Source organism: Bos taurus, chromosome 25 (assembly GCF_002263795.3).
Source record: "Bos taurus isolate L1 Dominette 01449 registration number 42190680 breed Hereford chromosome 25, ARS-UCD2.0, whole genome shotgun sequence".
NCBI classification, from domain to species: Eukaryota; Metazoa; Chordata; class Mammalia; order Artiodactyla; family Bovidae; genus Bos; species Bos taurus.
The window spans coordinates 38,325,737-38,343,932 of NC_037352.1; the positions used below are offsets into that span (position 1 = coordinate 38,325,737).

At 47.7% G+C, this 18,196-nt stretch overlaps 1 protein-coding gene across 1 annotated transcript; it reads right to left on the minus strand.

Moving 5' to 3' along the window:
* Positions 1-125: 125 nt before the first annotated feature.
* Positions 126-16,405, minus strand: KDELR2 (KDEL endoplasmic reticulum protein retention receptor 2). The gene is given in 5 exon segments (NM_001079779.1): positions 126-1,221; positions 2,559-2,811; positions 3,783-3,941; positions 6,890-6,990; positions 16,231-16,405. Coding segments are annotated over 5 exon segments (639 nt in total). The 5' UTR covers positions 16,322-16,405; the 3' UTR covers positions 126-1,186.
* Between the last annotated feature and the right edge of the window lie 1,791 nt (positions 16,406-18,196).

Sequence of the window (18,196 nt, forward strand, 5' to 3'; positions counted from 1 at the left end):
GATTAAGGGAAGAACAAATGTTTGCGGCCCTATATAGAGCTGTTGCCAATCGAAAAACAAAGACTAAAAACCCATCCTGACACAGGATGTTCCAAAACCCTTATTCAGGAAAAAAAGACAATTTATTCTAGGTTTAATAAAATGTTTATTTAGGATGGTAACAGAAGATAAATCATGCAAGAGCTCAGTAAAAACAAAACAAAAAGTAAGAGGAACGGCAACTGGTGCTGCCAATTAAAAAAAAGAGTCAATCATTCTGCTATCCAAAAGGATATGAAAAACCACTTGAATCTGAGAACGGACATGGTTGTAGCAATCTTCTGGAACTGTAAATTAAAGTGATAGGTAACCACTTGTGTTCCATTCCTCAGAGGAGTCCTAAGTCCAAACTAATCACGAATGTTTCTCGCACGTCACGCTCAGGCGGCAAGCAGCCCAGGGCCCCACCCCGCCCCCTCAGCGAGCTTTTTGACACTCTTGGAAGAGTTTCAACTGACACTTAGTAGGGAGGAGGGCAGGCACCTTTGGTGACTCTTAAACGAAACTCCATCTACATTCAGAATCTTCAGATTTTGGTAATGAAAACCTTAGACTTGGAAGCTATCCTTACCAGCTTCGTGTAGTGTTTGACGTCCAGGGAAGGAGTTCCACGTCAGTGGGAAGCAATTTGAATGGATGTACCAAACTGGACATAGTGTCTCAGATTTCAAACAAAGATAACTCATCTTTTGGCAAAAAAACACAAATAAATATAGTGGAATGCAAGTTTGATAGATGGAGGAATATATTATCTACTGACTGTCAAGGAGTACGATTTCATTGCAGACACAAAGAATCAACAATTTCAAAGAATTAAAAAAACCCAAAACAGTTTGCACTTATTCCTCACAAAATCTTCACTTTTGGACTACCCCCAATTGAAGCTACACACTGACTTTATTAATACAGCATTAAGTTTCTTTGTGTAAAAAATCTTTGTACATAGTATTAAAAAAAGATAAGGCAAGATGCATTAAACAGAAACCTTCTGGTTCTTTCCCTCTGGGTTCTTACAGAGCCACTGATGACTATCTGCAACAGAAGAGCTGAGTTTCCAATTTTCCGTATCAAGCATCTTGAGCCTTTGCTGCGCTAAGAATTCTGTCCGAGCACCCTGAGGACAGATGCTGGTGGTGGTCTTTGGCACTTACGCAGGCAGACTGAGCTTCTTTCCCTTGAGAACTACAAGTTTAAAGACAAGGATGAAAACAAGAGGTTACTCATCCTGACATGCTTCAGCTTCTTCCTACCCACTCCTAGAAGTTTATCATACAAGACACCACAGAGCAAGGTCCAGGGAGATGAGCTTCTGACAAGCACCAGGCATCTGACTTGGGTGTCAATAAACACAGTCCTCTGAAGTAAGAGAATGTCATATACACAGATTGGAATCTTCTTAATGTATCCGGATGCCCTAGCAACTGAATTTAAAAATACTAGTTCAACTGAAATTGTCTTTTAATTCATGGCAGCTTTTTGTCATTGTGACTTAATCCCTTAATTGCATATATTGACACATAACAGTTATGAAAATTTTGGATGTTAAAAAAAAGAGTTAAGATACATATGCCCTTGTATCTAGCAATTCCACCATTAGAAATTTTACTGGATAGTCAGGATTCTTACTGGCTATACAGTAAGCTATTCTTTACTGTATAGCCAGGATTCCTTAGCTGGGAGGCGAAGGATAAGGGGATGACAGAGGATGAGATGCTTGGATGGCATCACCAACTCGATGCACATGAGTTTGAGTAAACTCCAGAGTTGGTGATGGACAGGGAAGCCTGACGTGCTGCAGTCCATGGGGTCGCAAAGAGTCGGACACGACTGAGCGACTGAAGCGAGCTGAGGATTCTTAGCCTGGGATCTGTGGGTGGGTTTCAGGGCCCCTGAACTCCCTAAAACTATAAGCACATGTTTGTGTGAATACACGTAACTGTGCATTTTTCTCTGAGCAAGGACCATGGCTTTCATCAGATTTTTGTCAAGTTCACATGTACTCTATTCATACAAAGGCAAATATATATATATATATATACACACAAGGACACTAAGTTAAACACTGCATTTTTAAGCCCAAACACCCATGAACAGGGGGCTGAATAAATAAACTACGATAATAAACGTAAGACTCCACTGCTATTAAAAGTCATGCAGATGTCCAGGAAGAAGAACAAATTATAGACCAGCATGTTGAGTTTAAATCATATATCATTAAACCATTATGTTTACTTACACATTATCAATGATTATTTTGGAGTGGTAGGATTCTGGGTGATTGTTTTAAGAATTATTAATTCTGATTGGTTTTACAATGAAAATATGTCATTGTAGAAAAACAATAAAATTATAACAAATAAAGAAAAAAAAAGACTGAAAATCCTGACCAAGAACTCTACCTGACAGTCATTAAAATGTGCTCTGAAGCCAGTTCGCCTTCTGAGTAAGTGTCAGATCAGAAGCACGACGGCCAAGGGAGCCCTGGAAGAGGGAAGCGGGCCGCACACAGCCTGACGCACCTTTCGTGATGTACAAGTAGAAGAAGTCGCAGTACAGGATGGTCTGGACAACGCCGGCCACCACGGCAATGAGGTCAAAGAAGCCCTCGAAGTAGAAGCGCCAGATCCAGTTGACGAGGTACAAGGCGCGGTAGAGGCCCAGGAAGAACAGGTAGTGGGTGGTGATGGTCTCCGCCTCCCCGGTCTTGCTGATCATGAAGAGCTGTGGCAGGATGGCCACCGACTCCAGGTAGATGGAGAAGGTCCACAAGATCTGAGGGAGAAGCCGCAGCCCCGTCAGCGCCCGGCGCCTGCCGCCAACTCACAGAACACTCCTGCCTCACCGTGAAGCAGCGTAAAGGGAGCGGGGGCTGGGCATCAGCGCCCAGGACAGAGCAGCTGTGCACTTTAATAAACCACAGAAACTTAAGCCACATATAAAGGCGCAGACCCCCCGGGACAAGCGAGGTTCCCGGCCACCTGCACCTCCTTGGATCTCCCTCCCCGGCCTCGCCAGTGCTGCACTCTTCCCTGGGCAACTGCCTGGCTCTTCAAACGCGATGCAGGGGATGCTTCCCTGCCGGCAGCCTCTCCAGCTCTGGCCCTGGGGCCCTGAGCCAACCCCGCCTCCTCCAGGGCTGCAGGACTGGGGGCTGGGTCCCCCCACCCCTCACTGCCGTTCCTCCTTCCCAGATGACATACATCATTTCCCTCTTTCCTTACTCTTCAGGCTTTTTGTGGCATGGTTAAATCAAAGGGCTAAGAAGTCAGAGTCATAATCACGCAAGCTCTCTTCCCAACCCAGCTCTTCATTCATGCCTACGGAGGAGGGGTCTGGCAGGAGTCCCTGGAGGGTTTACACCCAGGCGCCGCTGCCACCAGGGGACGACCAGAGCCTCACTCTGGACACTTGGGGCTGGAGGGAGCACTGGCGAGCAGGCCACCCCACCACGTGGCACAGCGCTGGGCACCAGGCAGGCTGCACTTCCTCAAGACAAGGAGTGCAGCAGCTTGGTGTTACAGAAGCCAAGCTTATATCCTAAAGGAGAGTCAGAAGACATTCAAGTGGGTGTCTGACCTGGGTGCTTAATTCTTGCCCAGGATTTATTTACATCAAACTACATTTATTTGCTAAGCCACTCCCCACCCACACCCCCGAAACACAAAATAGAACCCCATTAACTGCAAACAGGTCTATTTCCTTAGGGAACCACACATGACTACCTAAGTAACCCCTTAACTAACCTCAAGAGGAGAGAAATCATGATTGACTAGAAATGAGAGGCCGCCCACAGGGACCACCAGAAACTCCACTCGGAAAGTATCATGATTTCCATCGTAGGTTGCCTTAAATTTCATGTAGATCAGGTACACTGTGGCATAGGAGCAGGCAATGTAGATGAGCTAAAAGGATAAAAAAAAAAAAAAAAGATGCTGTGTCATCAAAATATTACAATTGCTCCAATTCCCTTGGTTTTCTGCATCAGCCATATATATATATATATAAAATTTAAATACAGTAAAACCCACTTTTTGGGGGTATACAGTTCCATACGTCATAAAACCACCACCATAATCAAGACACAGACCAGTCCTGACTCCCCCCACCCCAATTCCCTCCTGCTGCCCCACAGAGTCATGCCTTTCCCCCAGGCCTAACCTCTGGCAAGTGCCAATGTGTTCTCAGTCCCTGCACTTTGGCCTTTTCTAGAATTCCATTCCATAAATGGAACTTAACAGTATGTCACCTTTCAGACCAGTTTTTTTCAGTCAACATAACAACCTGAGATCCAGCTGTGCTGTCGTGTGTATTAAGAACTGGTCCTCTTGTGTCTTTAGGAAGAGGCAGCCACAGAGGTTCATCCACCTACCAGTTAGAGGACAGGTAGGTTGTTTACAGCTTGTGGGGTGGGGGATGGAGCCGCTGTGAACATCTGTGCACAGGCTTTTGTGTGAACATAAGCCTTCATTTCTCCTGGGTAAAGACCTAGGAGGGGGACTGCTGGATCCTATGTTAAGTGTAAGTTTAACTTTATAAGAGACTGCCAAGAAATGTATTTTTAATCTCTTTGTAAATTATTAGATAGTTGCCTCAGAAAAGAAAGTGAATGGCAAGTTCAATACAGTTCAAAACCAAGGCACTTCCTTACAGCAAGAAGACATTTCTGAGCTAGCACTTTTCAAAAGATAATATAGACAATGTAACTCATGTTACACTTTGCAATGAGTTTTAACTCATGTTACTTTAACACGGAACATTGAGATTGTTGCTATGAAATTTCGTCTGGTTAACAACAAAAGCAAAACCAAAAGTAAGTGATAACTGTACAATGCGTAGCTATTCAAGGGCTTACAATTAAGTTATACGGTGTTTCACATTCAAAAGGAAAAACACTATATACTCATCTGAACCCAAGAAAAAGTCTGACATTCTGAGATTATACCAATTTTCAGACTGCAGAATTTTAGGCTCAAGAACCTATAAACACAGGCAGCTGGAGTATCAGCCACATGACCTGGTCCCAGCCAAGTCGACTTGCAAAATTGGATTCGGAAAGCACTGGGGTCAATCGACATGAGAGGAAAATGAGAGCAGTCATAAGTCCTCACACACTTCAGAACAAAGACCTGAGCTATCCCAGGCATCTTGAAGTCATATTTGCAAATAGTCAACAAAATACCAAAACTGTCGCCTATACCCATAATACTGACGCAGCAACACATACACAGCCCTTCTCAATGCAAAATCAAGGAAGATTCACACCCTATACTAGAGGTGCTCTCCCCACACAAAAATACTTGTACATATACCTGTGAATAAACACATAATCTATCCATATACACTGCTGCTGCCGCTAAGTCGCTTCAGTCGTGTCCGACTCTGTGCGACCCCAGAGACGGCAGCCCACCAGGCTCCCCCGTCCCTGGGATTCTCCAGGCAAGAACACTGGAGTGGGTTGCCATTGCCTTCTCCGATGCGTGAAAGTGAAGTCGCTCAGTCTGTCCGATTCCTAGCGACCCCATGGACTGTAGCCCACCAGGCTCCTCCGTCCATGGGATTTTCCAGGCAAGAGTACTGGAGTGGGGTGCCACTGCCTTCTCCGATATGTATACACAACACACACACATCTACGTACAGTCTCCCCCGCCCAGCCCCCCCACCCACAAGCAGCCCCGACGCATCCACGAGGGCTCAGCGGCCACTGAACAAAGCAGTTCTTTTTCTTCTCTCACCCATGCTTGCCATTTAAAGTAAGAAGCCATGAGCACATAAAACCCGCCTCTCATGCCCCTGATTTTTAGGAGTATGTTTGGAAGCAACAATTAAGCAAGTAAAGATTCCTGAAAGCTGGGCATACTGAGAGGGAGGGGAGGGGAGGGGATTCCTGCTCGCACGCCTCTGACAGCTACAGTTTTAACCTGCCTGGACAATAAGCAAGGACATGGCCATTTCTAAGGAGGCGAATTCCTGATGAATTCCCTTCACTCAGTAACGAAGAATGGAACGCCTCTAGGTGACTCGAATGTGCGGTCACAGCAGCAATCGCAAGCGAGCCATCTGCCCAGGGCTGCCTGCCGTCTGCTCCCCTGCCAGAGCCAAGGCTACTGCCTGCCGTCTGCAGCCCTCAGTGCGCCCCGGGGGTGCTCACCACGTGCAAGTTCAACGCCTGCAGAGCGGACCCAGACTGCCCGAAGCGCGGCATGTGTACCGCCCGCAGCGCACAAGAGGCTGGTGTATGCAATTACGCTGCGCTTTGAGAGTCATACATTCGTCTTCCTGTGGTTAGGAAAACTGTGACACTGAAGGTGGCATGGATACCAGCACTTAGGACGAGTTAGAAGCTTTAGAACCATATTAAGTAAACTCCGGTGTAGATGTCGCTTAAGCACGGCAAAGGCAACACGCGACGCACGCCTAGGCCCCAGAGAGGCGGGAGAAGGGGCAGCCGGAGCCCGCCTGCCCCTCCTCGTCCTGAACCAACCTGCTGGCCTTTCCCAGGGACCCTGTAATTTCCCACTGCTTGAAAACATAACAGTCACTCCTCTGTCTTTGAGGGTTTTCCAGAGCTTCAGAAGTTTATCACAGTTGAGGAACTTAAGATCAAGAAATCTCTAAGTGCAAAGTGCTTTAATTAAATAGATACTGCTTTGATACAGGAGACAATATGCTTAATGGTAACTAATCCAAGCTGTACGTACTAGGTGGTCTCAGAAGGCTTACACCAACAGCAGCACATCTAGACATTATTCTTGCAGATGCCTAATTAAGTGCACAGGTGACATAAGTTTAACAGTCTCCACAGGTCTGTGAGTTATGGACAAAACACACTCTGCTGGGTGCCACACCATACCTTCATAGACGTATTATACAATGAAATAAATGAAGTAAAAAGATCCAGGTAACGAGTTGTGAAGACCAGTGCAAACAGAAGCTGGCTTTTCCCAGAAATACCTGAAGAAACAAAAGCAAAGTGTTAGAAATACACCAACAGCTCTGTGATTCTTGAAGTCGATACCATGAAGGGACTGCAGGAACGCGGGGCACCAGGCGCCAAAGCCAGGGGCTGGGATGACTCCAAACGCAGGAGAACAGTTTCAGTCTTCCATTCCCTCAACATCCTTGAACAGACAAGGCGACGAGGAACCAAGTGGGGGCCGTGCTTCAAGGAAAAGTCTGAGCTGTAATCCCCCTGGCTTGGCCTCCTACGGTGACTGCTTTTGGGAGGCAGCATTACTTGGAGGAGATAAAAACTTAAATTATCTTAGATGAACCACACAACCAAACTCAGACTCACACAAACAGGCTCCTGGATGCTATGGCAACAAGAGGGTGGGAACCTACTAGCCTTCCAAAGCAGCACCTTTTATTGTTGGAACATCTTGAAACTCTTTCTCCCTCCAGTCACCACTCCCCACTCCCCCCAGAGCCTGTGTGGAGCACAGGGACGCTCAGTCCAGACGATGAGAAGGTCACCTGCCGTCTGGATTTGGCCAAATAGTTCTGTGACAACAGCCGTGTGCCGTGGGTTTCAGATGTTGAAGAGCGACTTTTTGAGCAAAGTGAATCTCACTAGGTGTCAGGACCCACCCACCCTCACCTACGTCGTAAACTTCACATCATTAGACAGCTAAGCAAGTTTGTATTTAGTGGAAACGTCACTGAACCCAAATCATTAGTAATATTCTTCCAAAGGTGAAAATCACATTGTTTTATTAAATGATATTTTACAAACAACACTACTGTCCAAAACTATTTTACAGCTTGTTGAAGCAAAAAGCCTAGCTCTGAGAACGTCATTTTTGTGGAGGAATAATTGCAGTTCCACCCTATTCACAAAAATAAACTAAGAGAAACTGAAGAAACAGCTGCCTCTGTCCCTCTGGATCCATCAGTCGCGGCCAATCTCAAGGGCCAAAGGTGGGGACACAGACACAGAGAGCAAGCATGCCCCTTTCAGTCTCTTCCCCAGCGGCAGGGAGTTTCTGTTTTTCTTATCACAGATCAATGTTCCAAAGGAGAATCAATGAGGCTGCTGTTGACACAGAAAACGTGCGAGAGAAGACAAGATGGGGAAGAGGACTGGGAGCATGCAGTTTGCGTCTGGCGACTGTGGAAGCCTTGCGAGAGAAACTCCCAGCTTATTTTCTATGTGGTTCTTTCCCATATTTTAAATTAAAAAATGACAGAATACATACAGGCAAGTTTTGTTGTAAAGGGTTTATTCTCCTGAAAATTTGGAAGCCAGGTAAACTGAAATTTGCCCTTGTTTTCAGAATTCCTATACTAAAAATCAGGGACGGACATATCGCTTTTACCACCCCCCTTTGCAACCCAATTCCCATCAAAGTCATCCTTGAAGACAACCTCCCTCAGCGCTGCTTATTCATCCAGCAAGTACAGAAGACCCACTTCACCAGGCTGCTGCCCAGCTCCTGTGGCAGCACTTACAAAGCGCCCTGTGGTCATTTGGTCGCCCGTCTCCCTCCCCTCCAGAGCCCCCCACCCCACCCCCAACCCCCCCCCCCGCCCGACCACACACACGGTCTGACACACAGCAGGGCCCAGAAAATACCTGCTGAATGAATGAACAAATGGAAAAAAAAAAAACAGTAATTCAATTTATTTTCATGTCTTGGGGGTAAACTCATTTTGTGGTATTTTGAGATAAGACTTCCAAAGAGTTTTGAAGACATACTGTGTCTCTGACTGTGAACAGGTGCGTGCTCCGGGTTCTGCCCTAATTTACTGCCCGCCAGGGGGTGGGGCAGAGGAGAAGGGCACAGGCAGCGTGTGGCTGCAGCTTGTCCTGTGGTGTAAAACCCGGGCAGGAGCCACCATGCTGGAGACCTGAGCGCTGTGTGCCCACACAGTTCTGCCCGATTCTTCCCGGCCCGGATCCCGAAGAGCAGGCTTTCCCCTTTAACACAGAAAACCTGTCTGTCTGCTCAAGAAGGCGGGGATCCCAGCTGAAGACAGAGCGGGCGGGGCAGGAATCTCCTTGCGGGGACACTAGCTCTGAAGCGGGAGGCGCTCCCACAGTCAGTTCTCAGGTTGAGACCGAAGGACACGAAGGCCAGGGAAACAAGCTCTGAAGACCCCTCACTCTCAGTGGTTCTGTAACAAATGTACTGCACCTCCACACCAGGGAGCACCTCCACACCAGCGAGCACCTCCACACCAGCGAGCACCTCCACACCAGCGAGCACCTCCACACCAGGGAGCACCTCCACACCAGGGAGCACCTCCACACCAGGGAGCACCTCCACACCAGCGAGCACCTCCACACCAGGGAGCACATCCACACCAGGGAGCACCTCCACACCAGGGAGCACCTCCACACCAGGGAGCACCTCCACACCAGCGAGCACCTCCACACCAGGGAGCACCTCCACACCAGGGAGCACCTCCACACCAGGGACACCTCCACACTAGGGAGCACAACTTGTAAAACGGAAACCAATCATCACACACACCACCATTCCCATCTTCTCCCACTGGGCCAAGTGAAGGTTAATGAACGCCTCCAACTAAGCATTCCAGTGTACATGACCTTAAATTCTGCTGCAGGTTAAAAGCTGCATTTCTCATATTTCCATTGGTTTACGGAACAAAACCCTCAACCAGACGGACAAGCCTTCTGTGAACTGTTTCTTCCTGCCAACACTGGATGCACCCAAGCGCCACAGGTCAGAGCAGCAGGAAAACCTGCAGGGCAGTGCTCACCCGGCGCCCCGGGCACCACGCGCCGGCCCACTGTCTCCAAGGTGCCAGCTGCTCTCCTAACGGCCACTAACACCCTAGCACAGGGGTCAGCAGCTGGCTCACAGCACAGCTCCTGTGAGCAGGGGAAGGGGCTGTGGAGCCAGAAGGTTTGGTTGGGTTCAAGCTCATCTCTGAGTGCACCAGGTCACACAGGGCCGTTACATACCCGGCCCCGCTAAACCTCACTTTCTGCCCCTGCCAAACAGGGACAGAGTATGGGCCTGTTGGAAAAAGTGTTTTTTCGATACCTGCCATGCTTGTGGGTGCTTAGTGACAGCTCTTGTTACTATGTGCTGCTTTGCCACCTTTTCCTGTTTTCAGCAAAATCCATGCTACTTTATTAAAAATACCAACTGGACCTAGTAAACACCCCTCCCACCTCCACTTTAAATACGACGCTCCAGGCTTTTTTAAAGCCCCTTTCTCTGTATGTGTATTTGTATGTACTCACACGTTTGCCCCTTAAAATGGGCCGTACTATCTCTTTGTTTACAACTTGCTTTCTCAACTTAGTATTTCAGACATATCTTCTCCTGTTAATACTTCTGCCTTATTCTTTTGAATGGCTGCATAGTGTTCTGCAGTGTGAATGTACCAACATTTGTGTGACCCCTCCACACAAGTGGACATTTGGGTTGTGTACAATTTTTGTTCTTGTCAACGCTCCATGAATATCTTTGTATCTATAAATAGTGTTCTGTGTTTATTTAGGCACAACAAACACCTTTATACCTGTGGTTAGCTTGTTCACATACATGGCAATTTCTGTAGTTCAAATTCCCTAGAAACGCTGACAAAATATATTAGCACTTTAACTTTTGAAATAATGTCAAATTTCTCCTACATAGGCTGTGCCAATTTACATATTCACAACACCAGATGAGAATATTCTTTACATCTCTGCTTACATCAAGATGTTGTAAACCTGACTTTTTCCCACCCAGTGGCAAAAGATGGCATCCACTGCTCTTTTAACACCCAAACTTCTAACTACTAATGAGGCAGGGCGTTCTTTCACTCTGAACTGGCCTTCTGTTATTCTTCTATAAACTGCCAGCTTCGCTCATTTACCTATCAGGTTGTTGGTTTTTTTAATTTGGAGGATTAATTAATTTAATTAATTTAAAATTAAACATTAATTTTAAGGTGGATATTAACCTTTTGCCACTTAGGTGGCAGATTATATTGCAGGTTATTTCTCTCAATTTATTGTCCTTTGACTGTGATGATATTCTGAATTAGGAAGGTACTCTGGGGAGGCGAATTGCCCTGTCTGCTCTCCTCTGCCCCAGTCCTGTCCAGGACCAGGTACGGTATGAACACGCGTTCGGGCCACTTCTGTGTCCATCAGCGAAGTTGCATACGTTCCTCATGGAGGTCTCATACCCTCCTTGCTGTGAAATCAGGGGAGCCCTCCCCAGGGTCTTTCTCGTCACTTCGCATCCACAGTGTTTACTGCCTATGTGGTTTGATATCCTGGATTTTTATCTTTTTATATATATCTTATTTCAGCTAAACTGCCGCTTTCTTGAGAAGAGAAACTTTGACAGTGGCAAGCTGCTGCTCAGAACTGTGTCCCCAGTGCCTTGTGGCCACAGAGTGGGTGGTCAGTAAGTAAGAGCCATGATTACTCAGGAGCTTGGCACTCCAAAGAGCAGAGGTGATAGCGGCTACAAAGAGGGAGCTGGGAATGGGAGGCAAAAGCTTCCTGGAGTATTCAAAGATGATAAAAGAAGAGGTGTTTTCCTTGTGCTTCAAAAATATAAACTGTCACAACGAGGATGTACTGTGCAGCACAGGAAACTATACTCAGCAGTCTGTAGCAAACTATAAGGGAAAGATTCTGAAAAGAACACACACACACACATCTGAACCACTTTGCTATACACTTGAAAGGAACACAACACTTAAATCAACCACACGTCAATAAACAACAACAAAGAGAGGACCCTCCCCCAATCTGGAGAAGCCACCACAAAATACACAAATAAATCAAACAAAATGCCAGTTCACTGTATACCACTTAAGACAATTTAAGAGGAACTATATTAAAACCTAAAACTTAAGCACATTTAAGAGCCAAAAAAATGGCTGCTTTTTGTAAATCAGATACATTCACTGTAAATAAACTATCTCCTCATAAAATTCAAACTATAAAGACCACTGCTACTGCTAAGTCGCTTCAGTCGTGTCCGACTCTGTGCGACCCCATAGATGGCAGCCCACCAGGCTCCCCCGTCCCTGGGATTCTCCAGGCAAGAACACTGGAGTGGGTTGCCATTTCCTTCTCTAATGCAGGAAACTGAAAAGTGAAAGGGAAGTCGCTCAGTCGTGTCTGACTCTTTGCGACCCCATGGACTGCAGCCCACCAGGCTCCTCCGTCCATGGGATTTTCCAGGCAAGAGTGCTGGAGTGGGGTGCCACTGCCTTCTCCAATAAAGACCACACATACACATATATACACTATACAATTACAAGAAACACAGGGACACTGCACACTGTTGTCAAGTTTAGGAGGACGGAAAACCTGTGACTCACACGACAACAGCTAACAACAACCTGAGTAACAGGCGGAGGAGAGCAGGGAAGGCCCAGGAGGAAGGCTGGGAGCCCTGAGCTCAGAAGGATCCACCAGCAGCTTAAGCCCACTAGACAGAGCACTAACAACTATCAGCCTACAGGAAAATGCAGACAGGAAGTTCGTCACCTACAAACCAAGGGGTGTTCCCCCAACACTCCCCAGGTCCATGTTTGGGACACTGTGGATTCAGCTGCATCAGAGCTCAGGAAGACAAGGAACTCACATTTCATTCATCCCTCCATCATGACAATGCACACAGCGGAGAATGTCAATCCTAACAAAACCAAGATCAACTCCCCAGCCTCCACTTTAAAAGGTCCTTTGTGGCTGCTGTTCTGGAATTAGACGGTCAGGAAAGCAGAATCTTCCTCACTAAACTATCTCATCCCTAACCCTAAGGGGAAAAAGCCTCGTAGTTCTATAGTTGCAGCTATGTTCCAAATAAGGGCTAAAATCCTAAAATGAATCCCAACACCAGTATTTTCAAAGTGAGAAACACAACCTGAATGTACATGTCTCCTATTCCAGTTATTTGAGAAACTCATCAAATTCTTACCCTTTCAAAAGTCCCTAAACAACTTTAAATTAGGATGGAAAAACAAGGCAACCAGTCAAATCCAGATTTTAATTCTGAATAAATGATCTTGGTGATTTTGATTTTTATAAGGCTAGAAAATCTCACATGTAAGAACAAAAATGATCCTAAGTCTGACAATGAGGATAGTTTAGTAACTATTGGAATACCAAGCAAACAGACACAAATTTAACTCACCTATTTATCTTCCTTGTTATTTCGGCTTAAGTATTTTATATTTCCTAAATACTCCTAAATCTCCCAAATGAAAACAGTGAATGTCAAAAAACAACAAACAAAATAGCAAACCCTTTCACTTTGTCTCATTACTCAGTGCTTCCCTGAGAACTCCATATTCAGCACTGTACTAACTTCCCCCCAATATCTTAGTTTAGATCCATGTTTAGGACATAGTGTGCTTCAATATTAAATGTCTTGACAGAGAAGGGGATTCTGAGGAACATATAAAAGACTAAGAGACTCATACAAAGACTTTGGAGCAAAAATAAAGATTAAAAGTAACATTTCTGGTGATGGGGTGGGCAAAATGAGTGAAGGCAGTCAAAAGGCAATGACTCCCCACTCCAGTCCTCTCGCCTGGAAAATCCCATGGACGGAGAAGCCTGGCAGGCTGCAGTCCGTGGGGTCGCTAGGAGTTGGATACAACTGAGCAACTTTCATTTTTCACTTTCATGCACTGGAGAAGGAAATGGCAACCCACTCCAGTATTCTTGCCTGGAGAATCCCAGGGACCGGGGAGCCTGGTGGGCTGCCATCTATGGGGTCGCACAGAGTCGGACACGACTGAAGTGACTTAGCAGCAGCAGCAGCAGCAGTCAAAAGGCACAAACTTCCAGTTAGAAGATAAATAAAACTTTGGGGATGTAACATACAATGGGGACTATAGTTAACAAGACTGTATTGCATATTTGAAAGCTGCTAGGAGAGTAGATCTTAAAAGCTTTCATCACAAGAGAAAACAAAAGTCGCTATGTGTGGTGATGGGTGTTAACATGATTACTGTGGTAATCATCTCCCAATACATATATCAAATCTGTATGTTGTACACCTAAAACGAATACAATGTTATATGTCGATTATATCTTGATTAAGCAGGGATTAAAAATAACATTTCCTAGGGAATTCCCTGGTGGTCCAGTGGTCAGGACTTCACCTAACAATGCAAGGGGTGCAGGTCTGAACCCTGGTCGGGGAGCTAGGATCTCTCATGCCTCAGGGCCAAAAAACCAAGACATAAAACAGAAACAATATTGTAACAAATTCAATAAAGACTTTAAACATGGTCCATATCAAAAAATAAAATCTTGAAAATAAAATAACATTTTCTGAGTACAGAAAGAAATGACCTAAACTACTGACCTGGCATCAAATGCCTAAACCAAAACTCCATAGACCAAACACATGTTCGCCTAAACCCAAACTCCACAGACCAAACAGACGTTCGTGCAGGTCTTTCACTGGGAGTCACTCCTTGCCTGTACACCAATCCTGGCTCTACCAGTCATCTCACCTCCCTGTGTCTCAGTTACCTCCTCCAGGGAACGGGGGCAAGGGCACTCCCTTCATAAGGTTATTTCAAGGACTACGTGAAAGTGTTCATCATGTCTGACTCTTTGCGACTCCTTGCACTGTAGCCCACCAGGCTCCTCTATCCATGGAACTCTCCAGGCAAGAATACCGGAGTAGGTTGCCACTCCCTTCTTCAGGGGATATTCCCAACCCAGGGATCAAACCCAGGTCTCCCGCATTGCAGGCAAATTCTTTACTGTCTGAGCACCAAGGAGTATGTGGGATAAGCCATATAAGGCATTTACCTCACTACCTAACACACAGCCAGCACTTAAATATCAGCTCTCACAATCGCTGAAATTACTTTGCTGTCATTGGAAATGGTACAACTGAACCCCTCCGAACTATGCATGAATTGAGAGATCATCTCCAAGCCAAACACACTGGTTTCAGTACGTGGACTTTGTAACATCCATTTTGACTGCTCAAAGGTCTTTTTTGGTTCTTCTTACTTCCTGGATCTCAGCTGTGTTCCAGGGAGACAGGTGAGGCCTGAAGACTACAGCCAAAGAGGTGGTGTTATTATTCTAGAGGCGAAAATAGGTAGAAATCAATCAGGTACATGGAATTCTCTGCCACCCGAGTCATTTAGGACTCCATCTTTTACTGTCTCTGCAAAAATTAAGTTCTTTAATTTTCCAAACGTTTATTACACTGAGGACATGGCATCAAAAATATGTGTAAGGAAGACTGTACTTTTAAGAAATCATTTAAAAATTCGCCGTTCTTAAGCTCTTAGAGCTAACGAAACGCAAAACCGTGCAAGGACTAGCTGAGAAAGATGGGTCTCACTGCCTCCCAGCAGCGTGTGCACGAAACGTGTACTCGCGAGGAGGAGCCGCCAACTCACTGGTGACGTGGAGTGAGGAATTACAGGAGACCACAGGAGACCTCGGCGGTACCCGGCGACGCGCCGCAGGTCTAAGAAAACCCGTTATTAGATGGAGGCGCTCAGAGGAGTTTTGACAAACTAGATCGTCCCTCAAAGCAGCATTAACTGCCCCAAGAAATTCACTTAGAGATCTCCCCACAGGCCCCTCCCGCGGCAGGCGCGATCCGGGACCCGAGGGCTGGGTTGAAGCCCACGGGACTCTAAAGGACAGGCCTGCCCGGGCACCTTCACCGAAAGGCCGGTCCTCCGAGGGGCAGGGTGGGGAGCGGGGTGACCTCTCCCCACGTCCGCCCCACCTCCCGGGCTGGGTCGGCTGCCACGTCAGGCCCAGCGCGGCGATCCTGCCCATCCTCCTCCTGCGCGTCCCATTGATTCGCAGGCTCCCCGCACTTCGGGACACCCCCCTTTCCTACCCAGGCGCGCGGAGAAGCGCCCACTGAAGCCGGGGGCGCGGGGGACCGGCGTGCTGGACCCGCCGCCCCGCAGCCAAACTTTTCAGATCCAACAAGGGCCCGCGCGGTCCACTTGGCGCCTCTCCGGCCCCCGACGGCTCAAGTTCGCAGCCGACCAAGTGCAGAGCCGGGCCCAGCGCCCCGACACCGCACCCCGGCCCGAGCTCCTACCCCCAAGGGCCGCAGGCTCCCCTCGGGGCCCGGCCGCCCGCCAGCCCGGCCGAGGGGGGTGTGTCGGGCCGGCGCAGGCCTGCGGGCCCTGGGGCGGCCCAGGTCGCCCGGTCCTCCCAGGGACCCGGCCCCGCGCCCGAGCCTCTCCCGGGCCTCGCCCGCCGCTCACCGGCGCAGGAGCGCGTCTTCCAGATTTTCAGCAGCAGGATGACGATGGCCGCCAGGTGGGACAGGTCCCCGGTCAGCCGGAAGATGTTCATGGCGGCGGCGGCGATCTGCGCGGCGGCCCCAGGCTCGGCAGCTCAGGCAGCGGCGGCGGCGGCCCCTGAGAGGAAGCGGCGAAGATGGCGAGAGCGGGCGCGACGTGGCCAGGGACGTGGCCGAACTGCCGGCGCGCGCGCAGGGCAGCTTGGGAGAGCGGGCGACCGCCAGGCCCCGCCCCGGCCCCGCCCCTTAAAGGGCACGCGCAGAGCGCAGGCCGGGCGAGAGCGCAGCTGCAGGGCTCGCTCCGTGGGACCCTGACTCCTTGCCAACTTCCCCCTGCCAGGTTTCCGGCTTCCCCAGGGGAGCCAGCGATTTCCTTTAACTTTTGAAATGATACTCCCTTGTGAGGGATATTTTTTTCCCCCTCCCACTGATCTTAAGAGCTCTATCAGTTCTGTTCAGTTCGGTCGCTCAGTCGTGTCCGACTCTTTGCGACCCCATGGACTGCAGCAGGCCTCCCTGTCCATCACCAACTCCCGGAGTTTACTCAAACTCACGTCCATTGAGTCGGTGATGCCATCCAACCATCTCATCCTCTGTCGTCCCCTTCTCCCGCCTTCAATCTTTCCCAGCATCAGGGTCTTTTCCAATGAGTCAGTTCTTCGCATCAGGTGGCCAAAGAGTTGGAGTTTCAGCCTCAGCATCAGTCCTTCCAATGAATATTCAGGACTGATGTCCTTTAGGAGTGACTGGTTGGATCCCCTTGCAGTCCAAGGGGCTCTCAAGAGTCTTCTCCAACACCACAGTTCAAAAGCATCAATTCTTCGGCACTCAGCTTTCTCTATGGTCCAACTCTCATCTCTATACATGACCACTGGAAAAACCATAGCCTTGACTAGATGGACCTTTGTTGAGAAAGCAATGTCTCTTCTTTTTCATATGCTCTATAGGTTTACTATAAAAATGTATGAGGAGGGAAATTGATGTGATTGCATCACTCAAGATAAGGTGGATATTGGGGATATTAGGAAGAGTGCGGTTTATGCAGGGGTCTAAAGATTTTATCATTCTGAGGACTCTGAGAAAGTGTGCAAAATTAGGTTAGAAAATGAACATTTCTGTAGGATGTGAAAATCACAAGAAATTTCTAATGGGATGAAGCTGATAAACAGAATACGGCTGCGTAATTTACAGAGCCCAGCGCAAAATGAAAATATGGGTTCCTCGATTGTTCAAAAGCAGGAAAAAAGTGCTATTAGAGGTACTAAAATGTAAAGCTTTCCCCTTTATTCTGCATTCTCTCTCGGCTTGTTTCCTGTTTGCTTTTTAATGCCATTCTAAGTAAAGAAAAAAAGAAATTTTTAAATTATGGTCATGAATTTTACTGTTTGTCTTTATATCGTACTGTATCATTTTTGACAGCAAACATCAGAGCATGTAACACAGATGCAGAATGGAGTGCGGGTCCAGGAAAGCCCGTGATTGGTTTTGGTTTTGGACCTGGATCCCACGCAGCAGACCTGGCATTGGAGGCCCCATTAGTTGGGGGAGCACAGACACCCCTTGGCAGAAAGTAGTGATCAAATTATGAAAACTCTCACTGGTGGTGGACTGGGAGGGGGTAACGTGGGAGAGAACATGAGAGTGAGTGCGGGACGTATCAGTCAGTGAACCGTATACAGGAAATAGTAGACCCGAGGACCACAGAATGGTCTGGCTGCTACCAGGTGGCACTGACCCTCAACATAAGTGTCATTCATGAAACACTCAGGACAAGCAACAGTCCCTTAAAGGCAGGCTGCTGCTGCTGCTAAGTTGCTTCAGTCGTGTCGGACTTTGTGCGACCCCATAAACAGCAGCCCACCAGGCTCCCCCGTCCCTGGGATTCTCCAGGCAAGAACACTGGAGTGGGTTGCCATTTCCTTCTCCAA